Source organism: Chlamydotis macqueenii, chromosome 10, assembly GCF_036417535.1.
Source record: "Chlamydotis macqueenii isolate bChlMac1 chromosome 10, bChlMac1.mat, whole genome shotgun sequence".
NCBI lineage: Eukaryota > Metazoa > Chordata > Aves > Otidiformes > Otididae > Chlamydotis > Chlamydotis macqueenii.
In genome coordinates this window covers 6,399,245-6,420,751 of record NC_141565.1, presented here as the reverse complement: position 1 = coordinate 6,420,751, position 21,507 = coordinate 6,399,245, and the positions used below count along the sequence as shown (strand labels likewise).

Sequence of the window (21,507 nt, the reverse complement as noted above, 5' to 3'; positions counted from 1 at the left end):
AACTAGTAAGGTTAAGCTTACATGGTTCTGAATTTTTATTCTAAGATAATGAATAAGATGGAATAAAATAAAATAAAGCAATGATCCATTTTAGATCCTAAGACAGGAGCTGTGGGACTGCCTATCAGGGCTGGGCCCGTACTCAATTCTTCCATTAAAACAAAAAAACAGAACAGCAGCCAGCAGATCTTCACCGACCTGACTGGCGAAGCTCAGGCACAAGGCGATACTGGGCACAGCCCGAGCCAGAGCTTTCCTGTTTAATCTGTAGGGATGAGGCAAATCTCTGAAATTGTTTCTCTTTTAATACATTGCTTTAAAATAATTTGGTTTTTCCAGTTATATATTATGGGCTGGATAGACAGGAACTTTTGTTAAACCTACAATCTGGCATATTTATGGGTTCAAAGATACGCAGGGACTGAAATTCTAAAACACCAAATAATTTTGGAATTTAAATTTAGGAAAAAAAAAAAATGAAGACTCAAATGACAAATTACATTCCCTGGATAGAGGCTTGTGTGCTTATGATTCCTCTGAAACGTTACCTCCCTGCACCACATGTTGTTTTGACTCCTTCATTTTTTGTAAACCATCTTCCAGTGTTTGCAAAACATTGTATGAAATGGTGCCAAAAATAGCTGCTACATTTCAGGGTTGAAATGCTGTCTTTTGCAGCAGGTCAATGTCTGTTTTGGAGAAGTTTTCAAAGCAGAGCCTCAAACTTTGCAACCACGAACGGGACTGCAGCCAGTGTGGCTGCCATCCTCACTCACGGTCCTATTGCCGATTTCATCAGCTGTGAATCCCCAAAGAACCCCAATACAGCAAGGCTGCTTTTTTCCATAAAATAAAGAATGAGAGAAATGGTAAACTAATACTGCTTTAAACTTTGTACTGTTTTTACAAATGCATAATTCAAGAACACCATCATTTGTAACTGGTAGAGAGTGTGTATTTTAGAAATCTGTTACTGTTTGCATGACACGTTTGTTGGACTGAGTGATGCCGCTACTTGTTTTCATTTGGAAACCCAAGTCTGTGTGTCCATATCAAACTGGGAGCTGATAGCGTCAATTTTTAGTTCATTTGCATAAATCTTCAACAACGTAAGCACATTGAGTATTCTAAACCATTTAAAAAAACCCAACAAGCATGTTCTCATCTTGAACGTATAATTATTTTGAGGAAAAATATTTGTGACATTTATCTGTAGTAACAGGTAAGGCTTTAACTGTGTGGTTTTCTTGATGAGAGGAAGTATCAAAAATGTTTGGAAGACCAGTTTGCAGAGTTTTCTTCCCCAGAATATTCTTTTCTAGGGAGTTACATCTATTGACCAGCAGGGAACAGGATCACTGGGTGCCTCAAGCCTGTAATCTTTCTTGTATTGCCTGAAACAAAATCAAAACAAGAAAAATTTGTGATAAAATAACCAAAGGGCAGGCCCAGCACCGATGTTACATTTGCAGATGGTGTGAAGAGTCAGAGGGACTGTGTGTGTGTGGGCAGAGCTGGCGGCAGCGGTGACAGGGACACACGGGGACAGCAAGCAGAAACTCGCTCACAGCATTTCTTCCACATCACAAAAACTTGCTAAAAGCAATTAAAGTGTAAAATCTTTTTCTTGTAATAAATCCAGCTGAGGAAACACCCTCCGTCTATCCACGTAAATAAGGCAGCTGAACCTTACTTTATTTGGCATTTTTTATGCAAACTGTAGCCCCAGGGTATTATATTTCCCCCTCCCAATGAAATAAGAGCCTCGAGACCTGCAGCATCACTTAACAAGCAACAAATTCAGGGAGTCCGGGAAAAATTCAAGCACAAGTTCCTGTTATTTACAGCAAAGAGGTGTATTCTTACAAACACTCCCTTAGTTGAATTTCTTTTGATCTCTGGTATCAGCTGATAAAATACAGCTCAAAGCAGGTACATCACTCTTATCCCGTCTCTGTTACCTGGTAACTTTGTGCTGAGATCCAGACACACTGAGGAGTCTTCCGTCAGCTCTCTGGCTGATGTTGGAATTGTTCTCAAATTGTGCTTTTGCATAAAATTGACCTAAGCAACAGACACACAAGTTACTTAAAAATACAAAACATGGGGATATTCTTGTTCATTTAACCCAAATGGCAGCTGTAACACTAGGAAAGCCGCCGTCTGCCTCAAAGCAAACCGAAAAAAGCCCACCTTTGGAAGCTCCCTTAGTAAGATAAGAAAATGGTCAGATTTCAGCCATGATCTCCTGTTATCCCTAGTGCTCCTCCACAGAGATTTTCAGCCTTGCTGTGATGGGGTTTCACATTTTTTTTGGTGGTTTTAGAATATGCAGCCTCTCTGTTTGTAATGTTTTTGAAAGAACTTCAGCTGTAGTCCCATCAGGATTTTTGGAGCTGAGATATTCAGGACCAGCTGGCTTTCATTTTCTAGCCCTGCTCGTTGAGAATTTTTTGTCCTTTATTTACAACCCATTATTCACCATCAAATGAATTTGCTGCATAAATTATGTCATTCCACAGCAGTGTTGAGGGTAAGCCCAACTATTATTTTAGTCTTAGTTTAACATTTTCTAAACCCATAATAGTCTGTTCAGGCTTGTGCCACCGGTGAGTGGAAAAGCATTTTGTAACGTTTCAGGGGTAAGACCTCCCCTCTCCACTGAGTAGGCTCTGGATTGCTGTGCAGTAAAAGGTGATGTTAGATGTCTGAAAAAATAAATTAAATGTGAAGTTTCTCTAGAAAGCCCCTGAATTTCAGCATTCCTGCTGCCTTGCCTGCCCGCTGATTTTCATGACAGCTTTTCAGGACCCAGGGAAGTAAAATCCGAGTACAGGCTTACGATGTGGCTCAAAAAAAAGCACCACGTTCTCATTGCAGGAGCTTAGTTACAAAATCCTCCTTCTTCGCTTCATACAGCCATAATGATACGTACCCAGAACTCCACTGACTTTATCAGAAAAATGGCCGGTGTTCAAAAAATACAGCCCAAGGAAACCATCTGGAAACTTGACAAAGGAAACTTTTACTGTGACTGTATCAGACAATGACGCTGTAACGCTCCTTTCCTTTTCAACTGAGACTCTCAGCCTAGGAAGTAAATGATGTTATTTCCAAGAAGAATATAAAGAAAGAATATGTATTTAACTAGCTGACATTAATTACTTAAAATTAAATTTTGCCTTTTGTCTCTTTGCAATTCAATTTTTCAGAATCTGCTGGTGGTTATTCTTAACCTGGAAAATACGAAGTATCATATTTTTTTTCTTTCTATGCTGCACAACAGATCTTTGCCATATCAGGTCACAGGGCACATAATGACAAGAAATGTTTGGATCAAAAAAAAAGGAGGAATGTTTTTTCATAATTTTAATGAGAAAAAAGGTAGACTAGATAAAATAATGCAATCTATTTTATGAACAAGTCAAATACTTTTTTCCTGGATATTTCGCAAGATTTTTTCAGACTCTGCCTTTCTTCTAACCTATTGTTTTTATTTGGACCCCAGGTGGGCTTGCAGAACACAAACATCCACTGTCATTTTTCTCCCTTGCAGACCAGGTTAGACAAATCCACACACGCACTGGTCTACAAAGCACTGCCATTGGAAGGGCTCGGCTGTTGGTCTGAGCAGGAGGCTCATTCTGCTTGGCAGACAACAAATTATAGAGGGGCATAAATCCAGAGTGTTCTTGGCTCCGTTTGGATTACAAAAATAATTGAAAGCAGTTGTTTCAGGACTTCTGTTATTGTCTAGAACTGCCTGTAAGGGAAGGAATGCTGTGTGTCCTGCCTGCCCCAGACCAACAGCAGGTCCTCCCGGAGATTTATTCCGGCAATGCAAAAAAAAAAAAAAAAAAGCTGGTGGAACCAGCTACATTCTGCTCTTACTTGCAGTAATTACGGATTCTGCTCTAATTAGTCTGACAAATGAAGTCTACGTTTAAAGTACCCTTTCTCCAACAGTGGGCATTTAGTTACAGGCAGCTATTCAAACATGTTATGCTTTCCTATAAAAAACGTCAGCAGCCCAGATGTGAGTTATGGCTGAAACTGAGGAGAAAGAAAACTTCAGCCTGTGTGGAGCCAACCGATGTATAAAAGAGACAGTAAATGTCAAAGCCATCACTTCGCAGGACGCGCTCTGGGGCTGGAAGAACACACAGTGCCGGTGGCAGCCGGCATGGCGGTGGCACAGGGGCTGCTATGCGCCTCAGTGAGTCCTTTCCTTTGGAAGATAAATGTTCTGCTGGCATCGAAGCAGAAAGGCAGACTGGTGGTACAGTTCCTTTGATTCTCTTACACCGGCATGGAGAAATAAAATAAAATATTTTTGTTCTCTGTACTTGAAATGGGGGATTATGAAGGTACCCTGCGTCTGCTCACGTTGAGTTACTCACTGGATAAAGGCATTTGGAAGAACTTACTTGAAGCAAATGTGAAAGTGGAGGCCTGAATTAAAGATCTGACACATTTTCAAGTTTGGGAAAGGGCGGGGTGATGTTCCTTACCCTTGGATGGTGGAGGTGGCCGACTCTGTCCATAGCAGCCGTGTGCTCTTGTTATTGTGGCTTAGGACGATCTCATCCGTGGAGACATGGATTTGTGCGGGAGGATTCACGTAGTCAAGTTCAAACTGCACAAAGTGATTTATTCTGTCTCCAAGTTTCCCTGTCACTGAGAGTCCTTTAATAACATTAACACAAATCTGTCAAGTGACTGTGCTGTTAAGGTACAAGCGATCTTAATGAAACTGCATCAGTTTTGTTGCTGAAACAACTTCAGGGTCTCAAATCTAGTTTTGGGAGGCACAGTACCCTGGATTTCAGCTCCATGTGCTCCAAGGCTGCAGTGGGGTCACCAGAGACCCTATACCCCCATGTTGCCACCTCCTCTCAGAGAGATGGCTCTGCTCCATAACCAGAGCAGATGACACTGGCGCCTGGGGCCACAGCTCCTCTGAGTACAGGACCACAGAAATACTGCGGTGAGTTAAGAGCGCACATCTTTCTGCTAGCATGTAGGGACCATGGGGTTTAAGATCTCTGCATCCTCAGAAGTCACCAAAGGCTGGGCAGGGGAAAAGCCTGAAGACCAGGAGGAGGAGGTGACCCACAACCAGACCTGTAAGAAGTGCCCTCAGCTGTTGCGCAGTGAAAGTTAATATTGCCTAACAGAAAGGAAAAATTAACCACACCCCTCCAGGCGCTGCAAGGCAGCAGGTTCGATACGGCTCCTCGAGAAAGGGGGTTATTCCCAAAGACACCAACTGCTCTCACAGTCCACAGCCTCTCTCCTTGTCCCTGCCATCAGGCGTAACCTGGCTCACTCACCTTGCTCCGGATCTGACAGCAGGTGGCCAGAGGGCTGTGCTTTTCCATCTGTATTTAAGCAGATTGTTTCATTTTCTTTGGGTAATTGCAAGAGAAGCTGTGGATATTCACTGGCTGAAAAGTCAGAAGAACAATGTTAGCATGCAAAGAAAAACCTAGCCTGTGCCCTTTGGATAGGCACAGCAAAATTAATCAATTTACACCTAAAATATTAGTTACAGCTTTTCTAGAACAGAATAATTAAAATCAACACAATAATAATTATTGAAGTACACACCCAGACACAGCATCTTGATGTGAATGAAAACAACAGATTTTTAAACTTAGAGTTTTTTTAAGGACAATGAGCCCTTTAAGAAAGCTGAGGCTGAAGATCTGTTGTACTACATTTCCGTAGGTGGTTATATCCTCAAGCCAGAGAGGCTTTCTTATGGGATACAGGGATATTTTTCATTTACATGGTAAGAACCAGCCAAGATTTGCAAGAAGAGGTAAAGGGTTTTCACAGAGTTGATGCCATCAGAAAATGCATAATTGCGTGAAAGACTGTACATTGCACTTAGATTAATTATCAGAAGGGATTAGCATGTGTATTACTTACCAAGAGGTTGTGCTCCCATTTTGTGTCTTAGCCTGGGAACTGAAATACTTAAAATTAGTAAGAAGAGTTGAATGAAACATTTTGCTCTCAGTTGGCTAATGAACCAGGAAGAATACTGTGACAGAAGCCTTTTTAGCAGAGCTCGACTGACTTCTATGGAGAGCTTTCCTTAAAACAGATGTGCCAACGGGAAAAAAAAGCAGCGTCTATTCCTCCTCGGATCGACCGTGCCGCTGGGCCACGCTCAGCCTGAGCTGCAGGAGTGTTTCGAGCTGCGCTTTCAACGGCCGCTATGCAGCACTGAGCGCAGCAGGCCCACCCCAGCTCCTCTTGCACGCGTCTGTGAATAACTACCTACTGACAACAGCTTCTTGTTGCTGCCAGACTGGGGCTCAGAGAACCATCCACCTGAAATAAAAGGGTTTTCCAATGTTTTCTTGGTTTGGGGTCATGCCTTGCATCTCCCTCCCCACCCTTTAAAACAGGGAATGCCTTTTCCAGGTCTTTCACATTTATTTTCTGGAGTTATAGTAATTGTTTATTTCTGAAAAAAGACCAAGATTGTTTTCGAAAGTTTGTAGTTCATTATAAAATATCTGTGGACTGAAATACATATAATAAAAACTAAATTGTGTATTAAATAGGCATCCCAAACAAAATGTATTTATTAATGTTGCTATGAACCTACATATGAAATGAACTCTATAAAGTTATTCTGAATAAGAACAAAGGAGGAGCACTTACGAGAAGACGATCCACTCCTCAGTCTATAAGCATCTGGAGAAGGAAAAGAGAGTATCTCTATTTTATTCATGACTGTATTCTGTACCTTACGGAACGTTTCCAACAGCAAATCTGTAATTCTCCAGCTGCATCTACCTTCCTTTCCTGAAGTAAACTACCTGCAGTAATGTAGACCACAGAACATGAGCACTGATCCCTGGAAGTTATTTCCAGCCAAAGGATGGAAACGGACGAAAACTACCAAGAACTTTGTGAGGAAGGGATTTGCAAAAAAGAGATTTGATTGTCTGCAGGATGCCTGGGGCCTCACCCGACTTCTGCACGGGCATGGGGAGGGGGCCGCGGTGGTGCCAGTGCAACGGCGTTGCCCGTTGCGGTGCGAGGGCGAGTGCTTCTGGTGGAAGGGGGGGCCCGGCACGGAGGCTCTGCCAGGGGCCCAGCTCCAGGCAGAGCTACAGCGCCAGCACGGGCTCACAGCGCCATCCCTCCGGAGTGCTGCAGCCCCGGACAAGAGCTGTAGCTGGCTCATTAAAGAGCGCATCAAAACCTGCCGTGGAGCTGGGCCCAGCATCCTGTTTGCCCCTTCCCCTCCCCGGCTGCTCCAGCTGTGCTGCTCCATCACGAGTTCTAGATCCAGCGGGGCCGTCCCTGCGCCCTGGAGTGGCCGTGCCTGCCCAGCCGTATCCATGGCCTCAGGCCTGGCACCCACTAGGAACCAGGTCACGCTGCAGAGGCAACATGGAATTCCCTCAATGCATTTCTGTCAAAGAACTAGAGCAAAACCAGGGCTCTTCACGTATAAAAGCATTGCTGTTACGATGTATTATCATAGCTGAGATTATCAGATTAATACTGCTGGAAGTTACTATTCAAACAGATCTATCGTTGCCAGAAAGAGATTTAAAATACCTAAATCATCCTTGGAAGTAGTTCCAAAATATCTTGCACTTAATTTTTTGAGAGATGCTTCACACATGGTAGAGAGAAGCAGAAAACATCATTAGGACCACTCACTTCAAGCATGACTTTTCCTCATGAGTAAAGACAACTCTGGCTTTAAGCCCTTCTGAATGGCAGATTTTCTCCCTTTGACCACCTGATCCGCCCAGTCCCTGCACAGACCTTGGCAGTCATTGCTTATGTTTTGCTTCACATATTTTTCCAGTCTCAGATACTTCCCTCTATAGAACAACAACCACAAGCTTCCCCCCCCCCCACCCGTTAGAGACTGTTATAGAAACATACTACTGGAAAAGAAGAAAACACTTACCTCTTACTGGAAAAATGCTGGACTTCTCGTTATCTAGCACAAGAAGAGGGACAGATTAGTCTCATACAGTCAGCACTGAATTACTTTATCCATGTGCAAACCGGGACAAGCGGGTGTTGGGCTTCAGGTGATGAGCTTTTGTGTGCGTGTGTGTGCACGTGCGTGTGTTAGAAGACAGGCAGACAGAGCACATGCAAGGCTCCCAGCGCTGGCATGCTTTCCTCCCCTGCATTCATTTCCCCACTTCAATGCTACACACAAAAGCGCAGAATCCCTTTGCAGTGGCATGAACGCTGAGTAACAACTGTTAAATCACTTTCAGTTAATATTTAAACAAATTATTTTCCATTTCACTAGCAGTGCCCATTTCACCTCTTCACCTTTTAAAAAAATCCTGTATGTTTTATTTTGCAAGGAAGCTAATCCCTGAACTCCTGCCTCTGCTGTGGCATGTGGCTGTGTCACGTCGCTATACAATGAACTTAGATTGGAGGTGAAGAACAACTCATCAATAACAGCAGCGTATTTCGGGGGGGCTGTTTGATGCCCCATTTACCAGCTTCGGTGGGTTTGTTCGCCAGCTCCGCCTGCTGCTGGCCAGCGGGTTTGGTGACCACCATGGAAGTGAGGGGCGTGACGAAGCTGTACCGCAGAGACAGCTCCAAGGCTCGCGCCTCCAGGGTTTTCTGGTCCTCTTCCTGTGCTGAAATACTAAAGGCTGTGTTAATGATGAAGAAATAAGGTGTAGAGACTATGAGCAGGTCGTCTTGAGATTCTTTTTCATATTAACTGTGTCTTAACAGATATTTTTTTATTACTGAAGGCTGAATAGCCTTACTGGGATAACTCAGCAGTTCATGTGCTTGAAAGTAGGGAGATGGTAAATTGTTTGCAACAGCGGAGCCTATGTATTCTTCACGTAGACAAAAATAGTAGATACATGATCTATGAAATGTCTCATGGACATACTTCTTGTTCTCCTTACTGTTATTGCCATTCACTTATCTACAGACAATATTTCTGGATGCGCAACAACAGCTCAACATAACCCATGCAACTAAAATCTATTTCATAGCAATGTTATGAAGATTATTTTATATTATGTTTTGATATATATACACATTTACTGATACAGTGCCACTATAAACTGGAAGGCACCCCGTGTTCCTCATACAGTAATGTAGTATTCTTTCAGTAGACTATGTTTTTACCACTATCTGCAGAAATATTTCTGCTTGTTTGTGTTTTCCAATCATATAATTTTTGAATAAGGAATTTGTGTTTTAAGAGGTTAGAAATTTGTAACACAAAACATTAAAATAGCTTACGATTTTTCCAGAAGCTGCTGAATGGTTAAGTAAGCCCACAGTCTCTCTATGAAATTTCCAAAGATGTAACTTTGATTTTGGAATACTTGCTCCTTCTCTTTGACATTTGCTTCTTCTTTAAGAGTCAAGTCACTAGAATGCTGAAGTGGGAGAAAACTGATCATCAAAAAACAGTTTCAGACTTCTTTTATAGTCACATTATTAGACATATATATAATATATAGTCACATTATTAGGGAGATGTTCAAGGCCAGGTTGGATGAGGCTCTGAGCAACCTGATCTTGTTGGAGATGTCCCTGCTGCTTGCAGGGGATTTGGACTGGGTGGCCTCTAAAGGTCCCTTGCAACCCAAACCATTCTATGATTCTATGACTTAAAATAACATCTTGCAATACTGAAGTGCCCTTTTTGTTCTTAAAAAATTTTCAGCAATGTTTTTCCATTGGAAAATGCAACTCCAAACAACTGAAGCAGCGTGTATTTTGGATATATATTTCTGGCCGTGAAACAATGTTGAAAAAAATGAGGCAATGAAATTGTTCTATTTCAGCATTTTTTGAGATGAATAATTCAGGTTTCCTTCTTCATTCTAAAAATACAAACCAGTTTCTTAAAAGTGACTGAAAGGCCAGAAGATGGTTTTGAGAGCTTTAAAATAGCTGTTTGCTTATTTGTGGATATACTTCAAGGTTTTTCTTTTGTAGGAAATTCAGGAGGGGAAGAGTTTGAATTTTCAGGTATTTTCCTAAAATATATATTGCACACAAAAGACTTCCTGAAGTCTCCTGCTGCACCATGAAAGACAGAAGGGAGAGAATGGAGAGAATGTTTTTCAGTTAGTAAACTAAACACTTACTGACTGAGCTTTAATTTCTACTGGCAAAAGATCAAGTTCATTGCTAATTTTTCCAGATACTACAATTTCAGATCCTTCAAAAAACAGCTTGAAGCTGTTCTTGGTTAATCCCTCAACGGCATTTTCTGGATACTGCATTTCAATTTTCATTAATATCGGAGTAGCCACCTCTTGGTAAAAGCCCTAAAGGGAAGCAGAGAAAGAGAGAGAGCACAAATGACTGCAAGATTATGCGAAGCAATATGTTGAATGTCTAAAAACCCCTTCCTTAAAGAGAAGAGAGCAAAGCTTTTTGTTTCAACAGAGATGGGCAGCAGCCATTTATGTAAGACTGCTGCAAACCTTGAAAAAATAAATGTTTCTTCCCAAGGTTCAGCACACCTTCCCCAGCCAGGCTGGCAATGCCACATCGACTGTATTTCCCATGGTAATTCCAGTACCCAAGCAACATCCCCATTATCACCGTCCCACCCGGTCAGGTGTTTAGCTTTAACCACTTTTCACATGTGTTTTTATAAACTTGACTAATTCTGAGGATTAATCTTTCTTCTTTGCGGGACTGGGGTTGGTATTAGGCAAATGAAGCCAAACCAGGCAGTTCTTTCGGTTCCTCAGAGAAGGGAGTGTCCCAAAAGTTAACCACCCTCCCGAGACAGGCAGGAGAGACCCACCCTGGTGGTACCACAGAGCCAGTTTGCCTGATGGTGCCTCAAACTGCCCACTGACTTTTTTTTTTTAATTTTTTTATTTCAGGGAAACCATAACAAACAGCCCCCAGTGGAGGTACTTCCAGCTGCTGGAAATCAAACCCAAGAACCAAATAACCTCCACTGGACAGTTAATCTTTTTGCACAGCTACAGAAATGTTTGAGTTTCCAGGTTGGTCCAAACGACCAGCTGATTTGAGGAGGACATCAGCTTCGAGCCATGGTTAGGGTACAAACCTTCAAACACCCCAAAATTGCCTTCCTCTCTCCCCAAAATTAGCAGATAAATTCAAAACCAACATTTCATCTCTGAAAATCTGTGGGTTTGCTGCTAAGACTAGACACAATCTGCAGCTGTTAGACGGATTTTATGGTGTGTTTCTTAGTCCTTACCTGAAGCTGCAAGGCTGCATCAGCATTCTCATATATACGACGTGCTACTCCCCCGTTACTTAGGGCCATTTTCTCCAGGAACTTATAACTGACATCAAACCCAAAACCAAGGCAGAAAAGAGCGTATTTCCCATTGACTGCTTTCTGAATGTTTTCTTGAATTACTTCCACATTACTCTCACCTGCAATTGAAACAAAAAGACAGCTTGGTTTTTTGGTGGTTTGTTTGTTGTTTTTTTTTTTTTAAGTACAAAAAGACAGCAGCAGATTTAATGGAAAATTCCGCCTAAAGTATTTTAAAAATAATTTAGAATAAAATGTTAAGTAATACATGGGACAGAATTCCATTAATTGAATTGGAGATGAAAGCACCACTCCGCATTTAGAGTGCCAGAACCTGATTCTCCCCCTTAATGACTTTTACTAACTTCTACTCATCTCATCAGGGCTAAGTGCAAAATATTTTACAGGATTATGGGAGCCAGAGGATGTTTTTAGGACAAGAGACACATACTACAAGTTAGCAGTGCAAGGGATGGAAATACTGGATCAAGCGTTCAGAACACAAAGTATCATCCATAAAAATTGTGTGCGTGGATTCAGAGAAGTGTGGATTGGTTCGTGGTGTAAATCAGACAAACTGCAAATGCCATGCTTCTCTCCAAGCCTCTCTGCGTGACAAAGGGAAGAGATTTTCATGCCACCATCTCATCCCATTTGAAGGGATGCTGATAGCCCTGTGTGGAGACTTTCTCTAACAGCATTTCCAGGCAGGAACTCTCGCTGCCTGTAGCAATATCATGGGAGCAGCTCTGATTTTTCCCTTTCAGCCTGCTCTGCCAAGGAGGGCGGTGCACGCAACTACGCTGCGTGTATTCGCCTGCCACTCCACCCCGGCCTGGTTTCTCACCAGCTTGTGGATGCGCAATGTCCTCGGGGATGTTCAAGACTGTCATGTGGCTGTGCTGAGCAGGCAGCATCGTGAGCTCAATTTTATTTAAAAACCCAGACAAATAGACCGACTCCAAAGCAGTATGGATCACACATCCTGAAAGGCAGACTGATCTTATTAGAGGGCTTACAGCTGAATTAATCCTGCTGGCCCCAGAGAGATGCTGTGACAAGTGATATTTGTGCCTTTGCATTGGGAGTTACTGTTTGTTTAACCCAGTATTTCTACCTCAACCCTCTGGTTTGTGCTATCACAGCTGATCACTAGTTAAGAGTTCGGCATGCAAAGTAATACAAAACAAGAGATACCTTGAAAACATCTCATGTTTAGGGCAAGGAGGGTGAAGAAACGTAAGCAATACATCTCAAACTGGACCATACATAATAGATGCAAAATGTCCATGTTTCAGCTCTAAGAATTTTACTTTCATATTTCAGCTGTGCCTGGAGTATCTCCAACAATTCCCGAGTTATAAACTAGGAAGCCAATGGTATTTAGCCAAACAGTTCCCAGCTAAAGGGCATGTAGTCACGGACACACAGGTTCTGCCATCACTCCCTTACAGCCCTTGCCAGAGCCCTCTCACGGTCATCCTCCCTCCAACGCAGCTCCAGCCATAGCCCAGCCTGCTTATCCCAAAGCTCTTCCAAAACACAAACTGTGCCTAACAACACCTGGGATGCAAGCGTAAGAGATAAGGAGAGAGACGACCAAGGTTGGTATTCACTCACCAGAAGTGGGCTGGCCGTCTGTCAGCAAAATGATCATGGAGACGCTCCGCTCCGGCAGCCTCTCAGCTTTATCCAGCACGCTCACCGCAGTCAGCAGGGCACGGTTAATATCTGTGCCTACAACGAGAGAGCAGGCATCGCTCACCTAAAGGGGATAATCATCTGAAGAACATGGTGCACTCCAGCTGCAGAGTCGTTTAAAGTTTTCTGCAGGAAGCAATCCTGCAGAGAGATGAGGATTTGGGGCTTCTGCCTACTGGGCTTAATTACGGGGTACTACAGAGCAGTGGCAATGCTGGAGTGTTCTTTGGGGAGCATTTTCCATGCATGTGTCAAGGGCAATACAAACATGTCTAGAGTCACTATAAAGTGCTTAAATAAACACACTGTCCTCTGTTAGCCTACATTTAGGAAATATCTCCTAGCCTTATCTGAGAAGCCAAAGAAAAGAGCTGGGCAGAGGTGGCTTTATTGGTGATAGCGCTTGGGATAAGAAAACATAACATTAACAGCAGAGATAGTCTTTAAGATGTGCTTACAAGTAAATAATAAAGTGCACCAAGTGATGCAGCAATTGAAATGCTTCATGCCTATTTTGACTGGTCGGTTTCTGTAGTGTGGCTTACATAGGAGTATAACTCTGGATGCATTTTATTTTACAAGAAGACCCTTGATATTAAAAAAAAAAAAAAAATCAGCAAATTGCTGTTAAATGTTGAGTGAATTGCCATTTTTTTCTGTAGAAAAAAGATGTACAGTAAAAACTTAGTTGCTTTGTGAGCACTAATAGTAGTTCTGTGACAGTATATGACTAATAAAATATATTTTTTTAAGCAATATATTATATATTATGTTTGGTACATGTTTGTGGTTACAAGTAGCTAGGTGGTTCCTCGTACCTCCACTAGCAGAAAGAGTTTGCACGAACCCCACAGCGCTCGCCACGTTCTCTGCAGTGGCTTGCAGCAAAGAGCTCTTCCACTCGGCCACTCTGCTGTTAAAGGTGATAAAGCTGAACTGATCTTCTGGGCGGAGGTCTTGCAAAATCTTCAACAGGGCATCCCTTGTCTGTTCCAAGGAGAAAACAACCACTTTGAATATTTCTCCTTCTCTGTCAGAGCTGGAATTGGAATTGCAGTGTAATAAGGGGCTTTCTCTACAGCACTCTTCAATATGCAGCCCGATGCCCTTCTTTAGTCCTAACAGTATTTTTCAGTTGAGACCATCAGAAATGGCTGATTCACTTAAATTACAGACACACACACACACACAAAAAAAACCAACCAAAAACAAAACCCCCCAAAAATATGAGGGCTGCAGTGGGCTTGACTGTGTATGTAGCTTTGCTAGAGAGCAGACATCAATAAAGGTAAATCAGACAAATTAATTCTTTAAAATTCATTAAAAGAAAAAAAATAGAAGCAAAATATTATGCAAAAATAGAGACAGAAAATCAGAGACAAAACCAGCATGTGTTTCAGAAGGGAAATGCCCAGTCGCTTCCCCAGGAGGCCGGTGTGCGTGACGGACGCAGGCAGGGGTCAGGGCTTTGAGGCGAGTTACCTGTTCAATTTTTCTGCCTGCCATGGAGCCACTCCGGTCGATAACGAAGACGACATTTTTGGGAAACACCGGCAGCTCACGGGGTGCAAAGTAATGCACAAAATACCCATTGACAATCTGAAATACAGAAATGTGAAATCATATACAAAATTGAATCTAAATAAATAAATATTGCATCTGAAAGTTCTGGTATAGCAAGAAGGGGAGGTGCATGCTCAGCATTCTGTTCTTCTAGATAAGCCCAAATCAAAGAACTATCAAAATGTATTTCCTAGCTGGAAGTAAGATGATCAGTAGAGAGTAAATTACAAGAGAACAGCATATATATAAACAAATATACATATTAAAAATATAAAATACACCTCAGACCATATGTATGATATATCCCTGTTAGCACGGTATATTATGTTACCTCTTTATTATCACCTGTGAGCACACCTCTGCTCACTGGCGGTGACTGCCATCTATTAGCACATCCATGTATACTTCCTTAGTGAAACGGTACGGAAAACGATGTACTTTATTCCCTAAGATATGTGTTGGTCCATAAATATTTTTCAGTTTCTGCTCTCTTTAGTTATGCCTCAGTTGTCACAAAAAAAAAAATAAAAGAAAACCAAGCAGTCATTTTAATAGTTACATAAATCACATTCCTCTAAACTTCATTTACAAGAAGCCACAAGTACACGTTAGGACCAGCCAAAACAACAAAAAGAATGCAAAGAGACATCTATAAAATGGCAATATAGGTTGGGTATTGAACCAAATTTGAAAGATTGATTTTTTTTTTTTTTTTTATTTTTAATGGATGATCCATTCTTGCAATGTATCTGGTGCCTCTGGGGATTTACTGAAGATTGCCATCAGTTCTTGCCAACCCTGGATTAATGGAAATAGCTTTTCCTGTCACTCTTGGTGTTTCAAAGTAAATGTTGCTGTGTTGCTGACTGCAGTTCAAATTCAGATGTATTTATGATCTGAAACCAGTTTTATTTCTATTTCTTTTTTACCTGTATAGCACCTGCAGTGGCACCTCTCTTAACATCATAACGCACAACAAAATCACCGTTGAGGAGAGTTTCGTCGAGTTCAGGATTTATCTTCTGTTGATCTACAGTTGGCTTAAATAAAATATGAGCCTGCAAAGCAATAGGAAGAGAAGATTTAAAGCAACGTAAGTTAAGGCTGCCACCGGCAGTAACATTTGGCAGCTGCAGCTTTACCTTGGTTTCATTCTGCACTTTCGTGAGCGCCTCGTTTAACTCATTAGTCATGAAGGTGCTGTCTGTCTCCAAGAAGCGTATGCCCTGGGGCTCAAAGATGTGCACGTCAATCTGACAGCGGAGAGGAGGTCAGCATCAGCATCTTGGTTTTTCTCCCAAAACACACTGCCCAGCCCTCGCCGGGGCAGCTCACCTGGAAGTGCTTGACCAGCTGCTTCGGCCGGACCTTGATCAGCAGCTCAAACTTCCCCAGCTGCCGCTTCAACAGCTCCTCATACCTCAGCTCAAAAGTGATTCTGCTGGCAGCTGCAATGCTGACGGACACGTGGAACTGCTCCAGCTTTCTGCCTGCGATTCTGGGCAGGGGAGAGAACAGAGATTTACCTCCTGCGGGGAGGGTTCGCTTGTGGTGGCCAGAGTTTATGAAATGTGCTGAATAACGCCCAAGGGGCTGCACGGAACAAATAAAAAAGAGTAAATCTGATTCATCATAGAGAAGGTATTATGCACAGCACACAGATTACATGAGCGTGCCATGGGTGCTGCGTATGCAAGCTGAGAAATGGAGCAGAAACCTCTGTGTGCCTCAGACCGGGATCAGGCAGGACTGGGTCTGAACACAGGCTCCAGGCTTTTAACCCACTCCCAGCCGTAAGAAGAGCTGAGGAAGAGCGTTGGAATAGCTTTACTCAGGGTGGCAACGTACTTGACGAGGCCGGCGCTCTGCCCGCGTGAGACCGCCATGTCATATTCCTTTTGAGCAGAAACCTTCTCCTTTATTATTCCCAGGTATACTCGACCATCGATGGACCTGTTTGGTTTCCATAAAAAAAAAAAAAAAAAAAAAAACTAGAAGGAAAGTGCTGGGGAAAGAAACAAGAGGAATGCTGCACTTTGTGGCCCTCAGGGGACTGTTTGGCTCCCACATCCCCCCCAGTCCAGGAGGATGCCTGGAGCCACCACCACAACACAGCCCTCTTCCTTGCAGGGTCTCGGGAAGGCTGGAGCAGGAGAACCACCACCGAGCGTGTTTGTCACCCACCCTCACCATGCCCTGTGCATCTTCCTTCTGTTTAGCTGCCAACTACTTTGTCCCACAGAACATTGTGTGCAGGACCCCCCGGACCTCAGCTCTTTGTGCTTTTTTGCTCAGCACCTCCTAAGAAGAAAGATGAACCACCCCCCAGCCCCTAGAGCTGCCTCCTTCATATCACAGGTGAGGATGGGTTCTACATGGAGAAGTTGGTGATGAAGGCTGTCTTTGGTAACTCCACTTCAAAGGTCGCCTCTCTGGACTCATTAGCGTGGTTGGCAATTTTGCTGGTGATGACCGTGTGAGCAAACCGCGATGTGACCTTGCAGTTCACATGAAGGCTGTAGATGTCAATAGCGTGCTGGAAAAAAAAGTGAACAGGCTGAAACAGAAACACTCACTTTTTGCTCCTCAACAGTCCTTACCTGGGTGATATTGAGTTTGATGAAGGAACGAACTCGTAGAAGGTCCAGCCAGAATCGGGGAAGGGGAACTGTTCGTGACCAGACTGGCTGGCTGCTGATTCACATCTCTGCAGCTGCGACCACAGCCCCACACAAAATCTGCAGCTACATCTGCATGGTGTCCTTCCATAGAAGGCTTCTGTCAAGCCTTTTTCTGCTGTCTTCTCTCCTGGGGTACTCTGAAGCAGCTGCTGTGTCACCCCAATACCTAAGCTTAAGCTCAGAAAAACCAGATGCCTCTTGAAGCACCTGACCCCTGGAAAGAGACCTGCTGGCTTTTTGCATGACTATTTATTTGCTCTCCCAGCTGTTGACTTTGCTGTCTGTTTTTCAGCTCAGTGCCTTGTGCCACATGTGATGTTTAGCAGGTTCGAGACCCAGCCTGGGCCTCCAGCCCCTCGCTGGTTGCACAAGCAGGGATGCCCTTTGAGCACTTGTGTTTCACCCGGTCTGGTTCTTGTAGAGCACCGGCCTCTGTAAGCATCCTCCTTTCACGCTGGAGATGTCTGTTTTAAAGGTCCTACCTGTGTTTCAGCAGTGACACTAAGAAGGGTTGATCTGGACATCACCAGCCTCACAACAGCCCAATAGTTTATTAACATAAAAAAAGCTCAGCATCAAAGCAGATCTTCACACTTCAGTTTTTACTTTTCCAGCCTCACAAATCTGTTGAATAGCTAATTGATCTTTAGATACTTTGGTAATTCATCTCCTGTAATTTGCTCACCAATTAATAGCATCCTCTATCCTTAGGGCACTGGCCAAAATTCAGAAGTTTAACCAAGCTAAAGATGGCTGTTCAACACCAAGCTGTGACCACAGCTTTGCGCTCGGGCTTCAGGGCAGGAGATGCCACAGCCAACACCATGCGAGTAAGGGATGGCTGCTTCTTTTCTCATTATACGTTGCCAGAGCACACTCCACCAACCAACAATCTAGAACAATAAAACCCAAAAACATTCATTGATAGAACAATTTACTGATCCTGGCAGTCTGGGTGCCTCTCCCTGCCCAGGCTGGGGCCATCTCTCCCAGGAATACCTCTTCCCAAAGGCTTTCCGAGTATCCCCAAGCACCTCTGCTCACGTTTGCTGCCCTGCCGTACTCAAACCTGCCCGTGGCACATTTGGAGGGGAGGTTTTGCTGTGACTGAGGAGCCCCGAGCCCAAAGTTGTGGCTTACTGGGGCAGCGCAGGCATGTGGTGGCCATCGCTGCCCACGGAGCATCCTTCCGGCACAGGAGAAGCTTGCCCTGTGCAGAACTTAGCCTGTGCAATATCCACCCTGCCACCACGTGCCGAAGGGATGCTGTGGTGGGGACCTGCATCCCCTGTGCTTGCCCAGCCCCAAAAGCTGTGGGGAACTACTTGTGGCTGCTCCAGAAGGCACCGCAGGACTATACACCACATCCACGGCTTCCTCCAGAGCCCCTGGCCACCCCCGCAGCCACCAGACCCATCCCTGCCTCCCAGAAACCCACCTGCATTTCACACTTTCCTGAACAGGCACGATGGAAATGAAAACCTTCCAACATAAGGCTTCCACTATTTATCTAATATTGATATTTTTAAAATAAGACCAGTCACACACACCCTGAGATGATACAAAACACAGTTTGCTCCTCCAGATGGTACAAATAGCTGCCTACTCCCCTCTTTTCCGTTCCATGTAAATCACTAAATGCCTGTCAGAAAGCTCCTAGCACTGCAACGGTCCCCGTTCGGTCCTGCTGTGACAGCACTGCATCGAAATCCAGACCTCATCGGTGGCTGAGGGAGACCCACTGATCCCTCAAATTTCATATTTTCCATCCCTGGGGAAAAATGCGATCAGACACATCTGCTCTCCCACCACATTTATACTGTAACAGCCCAAATAAACAATGAAAAAGGCCTTAAAAGGACCAAAGCTCTGAAATCAGGACACAATACCCCCGGTGCTCCACGGGTGGTGGTTACCCGCAGTTACCTGCGTTACCTGGCCAGCTATCATGATACCACCGGATTGCCAAATGAGCAAAAAAGATATTGTAAAAAAACAAACAAACAAACAAAAACTAGAGCAAATACCTTTTGAGCAATAGTTTCTGCTAATGCTACAAGTGAGGACAAGACCATCAATGCGAGCAATGTTCTCTCCTCCATTTTGGAAAGACCAGATTTTCAAATGAAAACTCAGTTTATCTTAATGAGTTAATGAGTAACTTGTAGTTGGGGATATTCTGCAGACTTTGAAGAAACCCAGAAACTTAATATTTACATGTTAAACACAGGTAAAACTTGGACTTGTTTACCATTTATTTTTCCAACAGATCTTTGCTGCATTAGAATTTTAATGTTTCATAACGCATAAAGTTAAGAAACCCTTATGATTTCTTTTAAAACTTAGATCTCACAGTGGCACAGGAAATCCCACAGGCAGATGAACTGGTCTGTACAACAAGCTGCATTCTTGGGTGCACAAATCTCTACTGTATCCAACAGCACTAATTTGAAAGGGCACATTGTTAACGTTACCTCAAGAACTTCAGAGATTTGGAGACGGCCAAGACATGCAACATTCCCGGGAGATTTTACAGTGGGCGACTCCTTCAAACCTTGTGCTTCCCTGCCCAACTGGCCCATGAGAGGTACGGAGTGGCCCTCCTGAAACAGCCCCTTTTGCTTCCTCTGACAGGCCATAGCCCTTGTTTGTCAAACAGCAAAGTCAGGTATGGCTTGTCTTTAGCTAAACAGTAAAAACCACAGTAATCAGATCTTGCCTAGATTCCCTAAGGAGAGAGGTGCTAAGTCAGTGCCTGTACGTGTACAAAGATGACACAAACCATCCAAAAACAAGTGCAACAGCCATGCACGGGAGCACATCTGGCCCTGTCTGGACCCAATACAGCTGTGACATCTCCAGCCAGGGATTCTGCAAAGCTGCCTTTAACCCGTGCACTCAGTGCGGCTGTTTGCACAACGGGTTTGTGCTGGGAGAGCCCTGCACCTGCATTTACCTGGAAACTGAGTGGGATGACTCTCTTTACCTCCTATTTTATAATAAAACTTTCATCCAAGAGGGACTTCAAGCAGTTCTTGTGAAGTTCTTCTTGGTCAAGGGTTGGCTTGTGGCCCTGGAAAAAGACATTCTCTTAGAAGTACAATTTCATACACAAATAGTTATGGACAGTGTTACACTAACATGATTCCCAAAATACATGCTCACTTGTGTGGTGTTGAGGCAGTCTCCTAATGCAAGACAGCTTGCATGACTATTTAAAAGATAGTTCTCCATCTGAGCAGTTGTAATGTCTGCTGCCTCTACAAAGCATTTTAAACACATTGCAGGGAAACAATTGGGGTTTTTTTTAGGCAGTGGGGTAAACAGGCCCTGGGAAGAACCCATTTCAAATGTTTCTCTCTTCAGCTCTACACCTGGGGAAATCAAGGTGAGAAACAGAGGTCAGGGAGCAAGCTGTCACGATCCATTGCTATGCCACACATCTGAGACTGGCTTGTTTCACTGGAAAGCTTTCAGCAGGCTTCATGTGTTTATTCTTTCCCAGCACAAGAAAATAAAAAGTTTGAAATACTGAAAACAACAACAGGGCAGCCCCTGGTTCCTGTGTGTACCGATATGGACACATCAGCCGGCGCTGTGGAGAGATGCAAACCAGACAGACCCCCTCTCCCTCAGCCCGGGGCAGATGGAGGTGAATCCTGCCCTCCCACTGCGATTCCCCTGCCAGTCTGCCCTATGCTGGCAGCTCTGGGATAGCAGACAGCCCTTCCCCAACTAAACTTGCAGCCTGTCCACACAAAAGCCCTTTGTATTCCTTTTTGAAAGCATTTTCCCCCTTATAACGCAACGGTAGGCGATGCCATTAACTGTCCTAAATTAACACAAAGACGCTGTGGAAATACATGGCATCTGCATCCCATTGCTGTTCTACAACGCATCCAGGTGGAGAGCATGCTACCAGCGGCCTCTGATTTGTGAGGAGACACCAATGCAGGGCTCACTAATTTATTACTTCGACAGACATTTACAAGTCCACCACATAGAGTCTGTTGAGCACAGCCTGGTCTTACAAGTCTTGTACATTAAGTAACTTTTTATAAAAATAAACTTCACTTCTTCCAGGCAGACTGTTTATACTACTTGCAAATGCTGTATTGTTTATAGCAGGATATGTAAATATGTATTTTTAACTCAGAAAAATTAAAACTGCTATACATTTTATTAACTTCTACAACTTGTATAATACTTTAATCCCTTAAAATACACAGGATTATACACTTAGTGCCCTAAGATCCCCAGGAGCCA

The 21,507-nt window shown here is 43.6% G+C and overlaps 1 protein-coding gene across 2 annotated transcripts; it reads right to left on the bottom strand.

Annotated features, from left to right (window-relative positions):
• Positions 1–1,158: 1,158 nt before the first annotated feature.
• Positions 1,159–19,343, bottom strand: LOC104480242 (inter-alpha-trypsin inhibitor heavy chain H4). 2 transcript variants are annotated; one of them, XM_086755439.1, is made up of 22 exons: positions 19,269–19,343; positions 16,936–17,096; positions 16,409–16,513; positions 15,896–16,058; positions 15,703–15,813; positions 15,490–15,618; positions 14,480–14,596; positions 13,816–13,984; positions 12,917–13,033; positions 11,234–11,415; positions 10,134–10,316; positions 9,277–9,416; positions 8,505–8,659; positions 7,949–7,981; positions 6,679–6,711; positions 6,289–6,342; positions 5,935–5,973; positions 5,334–5,447; positions 4,512–4,686; positions 2,936–3,090; positions 1,962–2,064; positions 1,159–1,394 (listed from the first exon to the last, which is right to left on the bottom strand). In XM_086755439.1, exons 1-22 carry the CDS (start codon positions 19,341–19,343, stop codon positions 1,319–1,321), a joined length of 2,589 nt encoding a protein of 862 aa, XP_086611565.1. In that variant the 3' UTR covers positions 1,159–1,318. The 2 variants fall into 2 exon arrangements, with proteins under 2 accessions (XP_086611565.1, XP_086611566.1); XM_086755440.1 differs by lacking the exon at positions 6,289–6,342.
• Positions 19,344–21,507: the final 2,164 nt, after the last annotated feature.

What these genes read in the sequence shown, in the direction of transcription:
- LOC104480242 (XM_086755439.1), bottom strand. Translation starts at nt 19,343, where the DNA reads ATGGAGGAGAGAACATTGCTCGCATTGATGGTCTTGTCCTCACTTGTA. An exon ending in CAGGCAGAAAAATTGAACAG is followed by an intron (nt 13,985 to 14,479) that starts GTAACTCGCCTC and finishes TCCTTGGAACAG; the next exon opens with ACAAGGGATGCCCTGTTGAA. An exon ending in GCCACCTCCACCATCCAAGG is followed by an intron (nt 3,091 to 4,511) that starts GTAAGGAACATC and finishes TTTACTTCCTAG; the next exon opens with GCTGAGAGTCTCAGTTGAAA.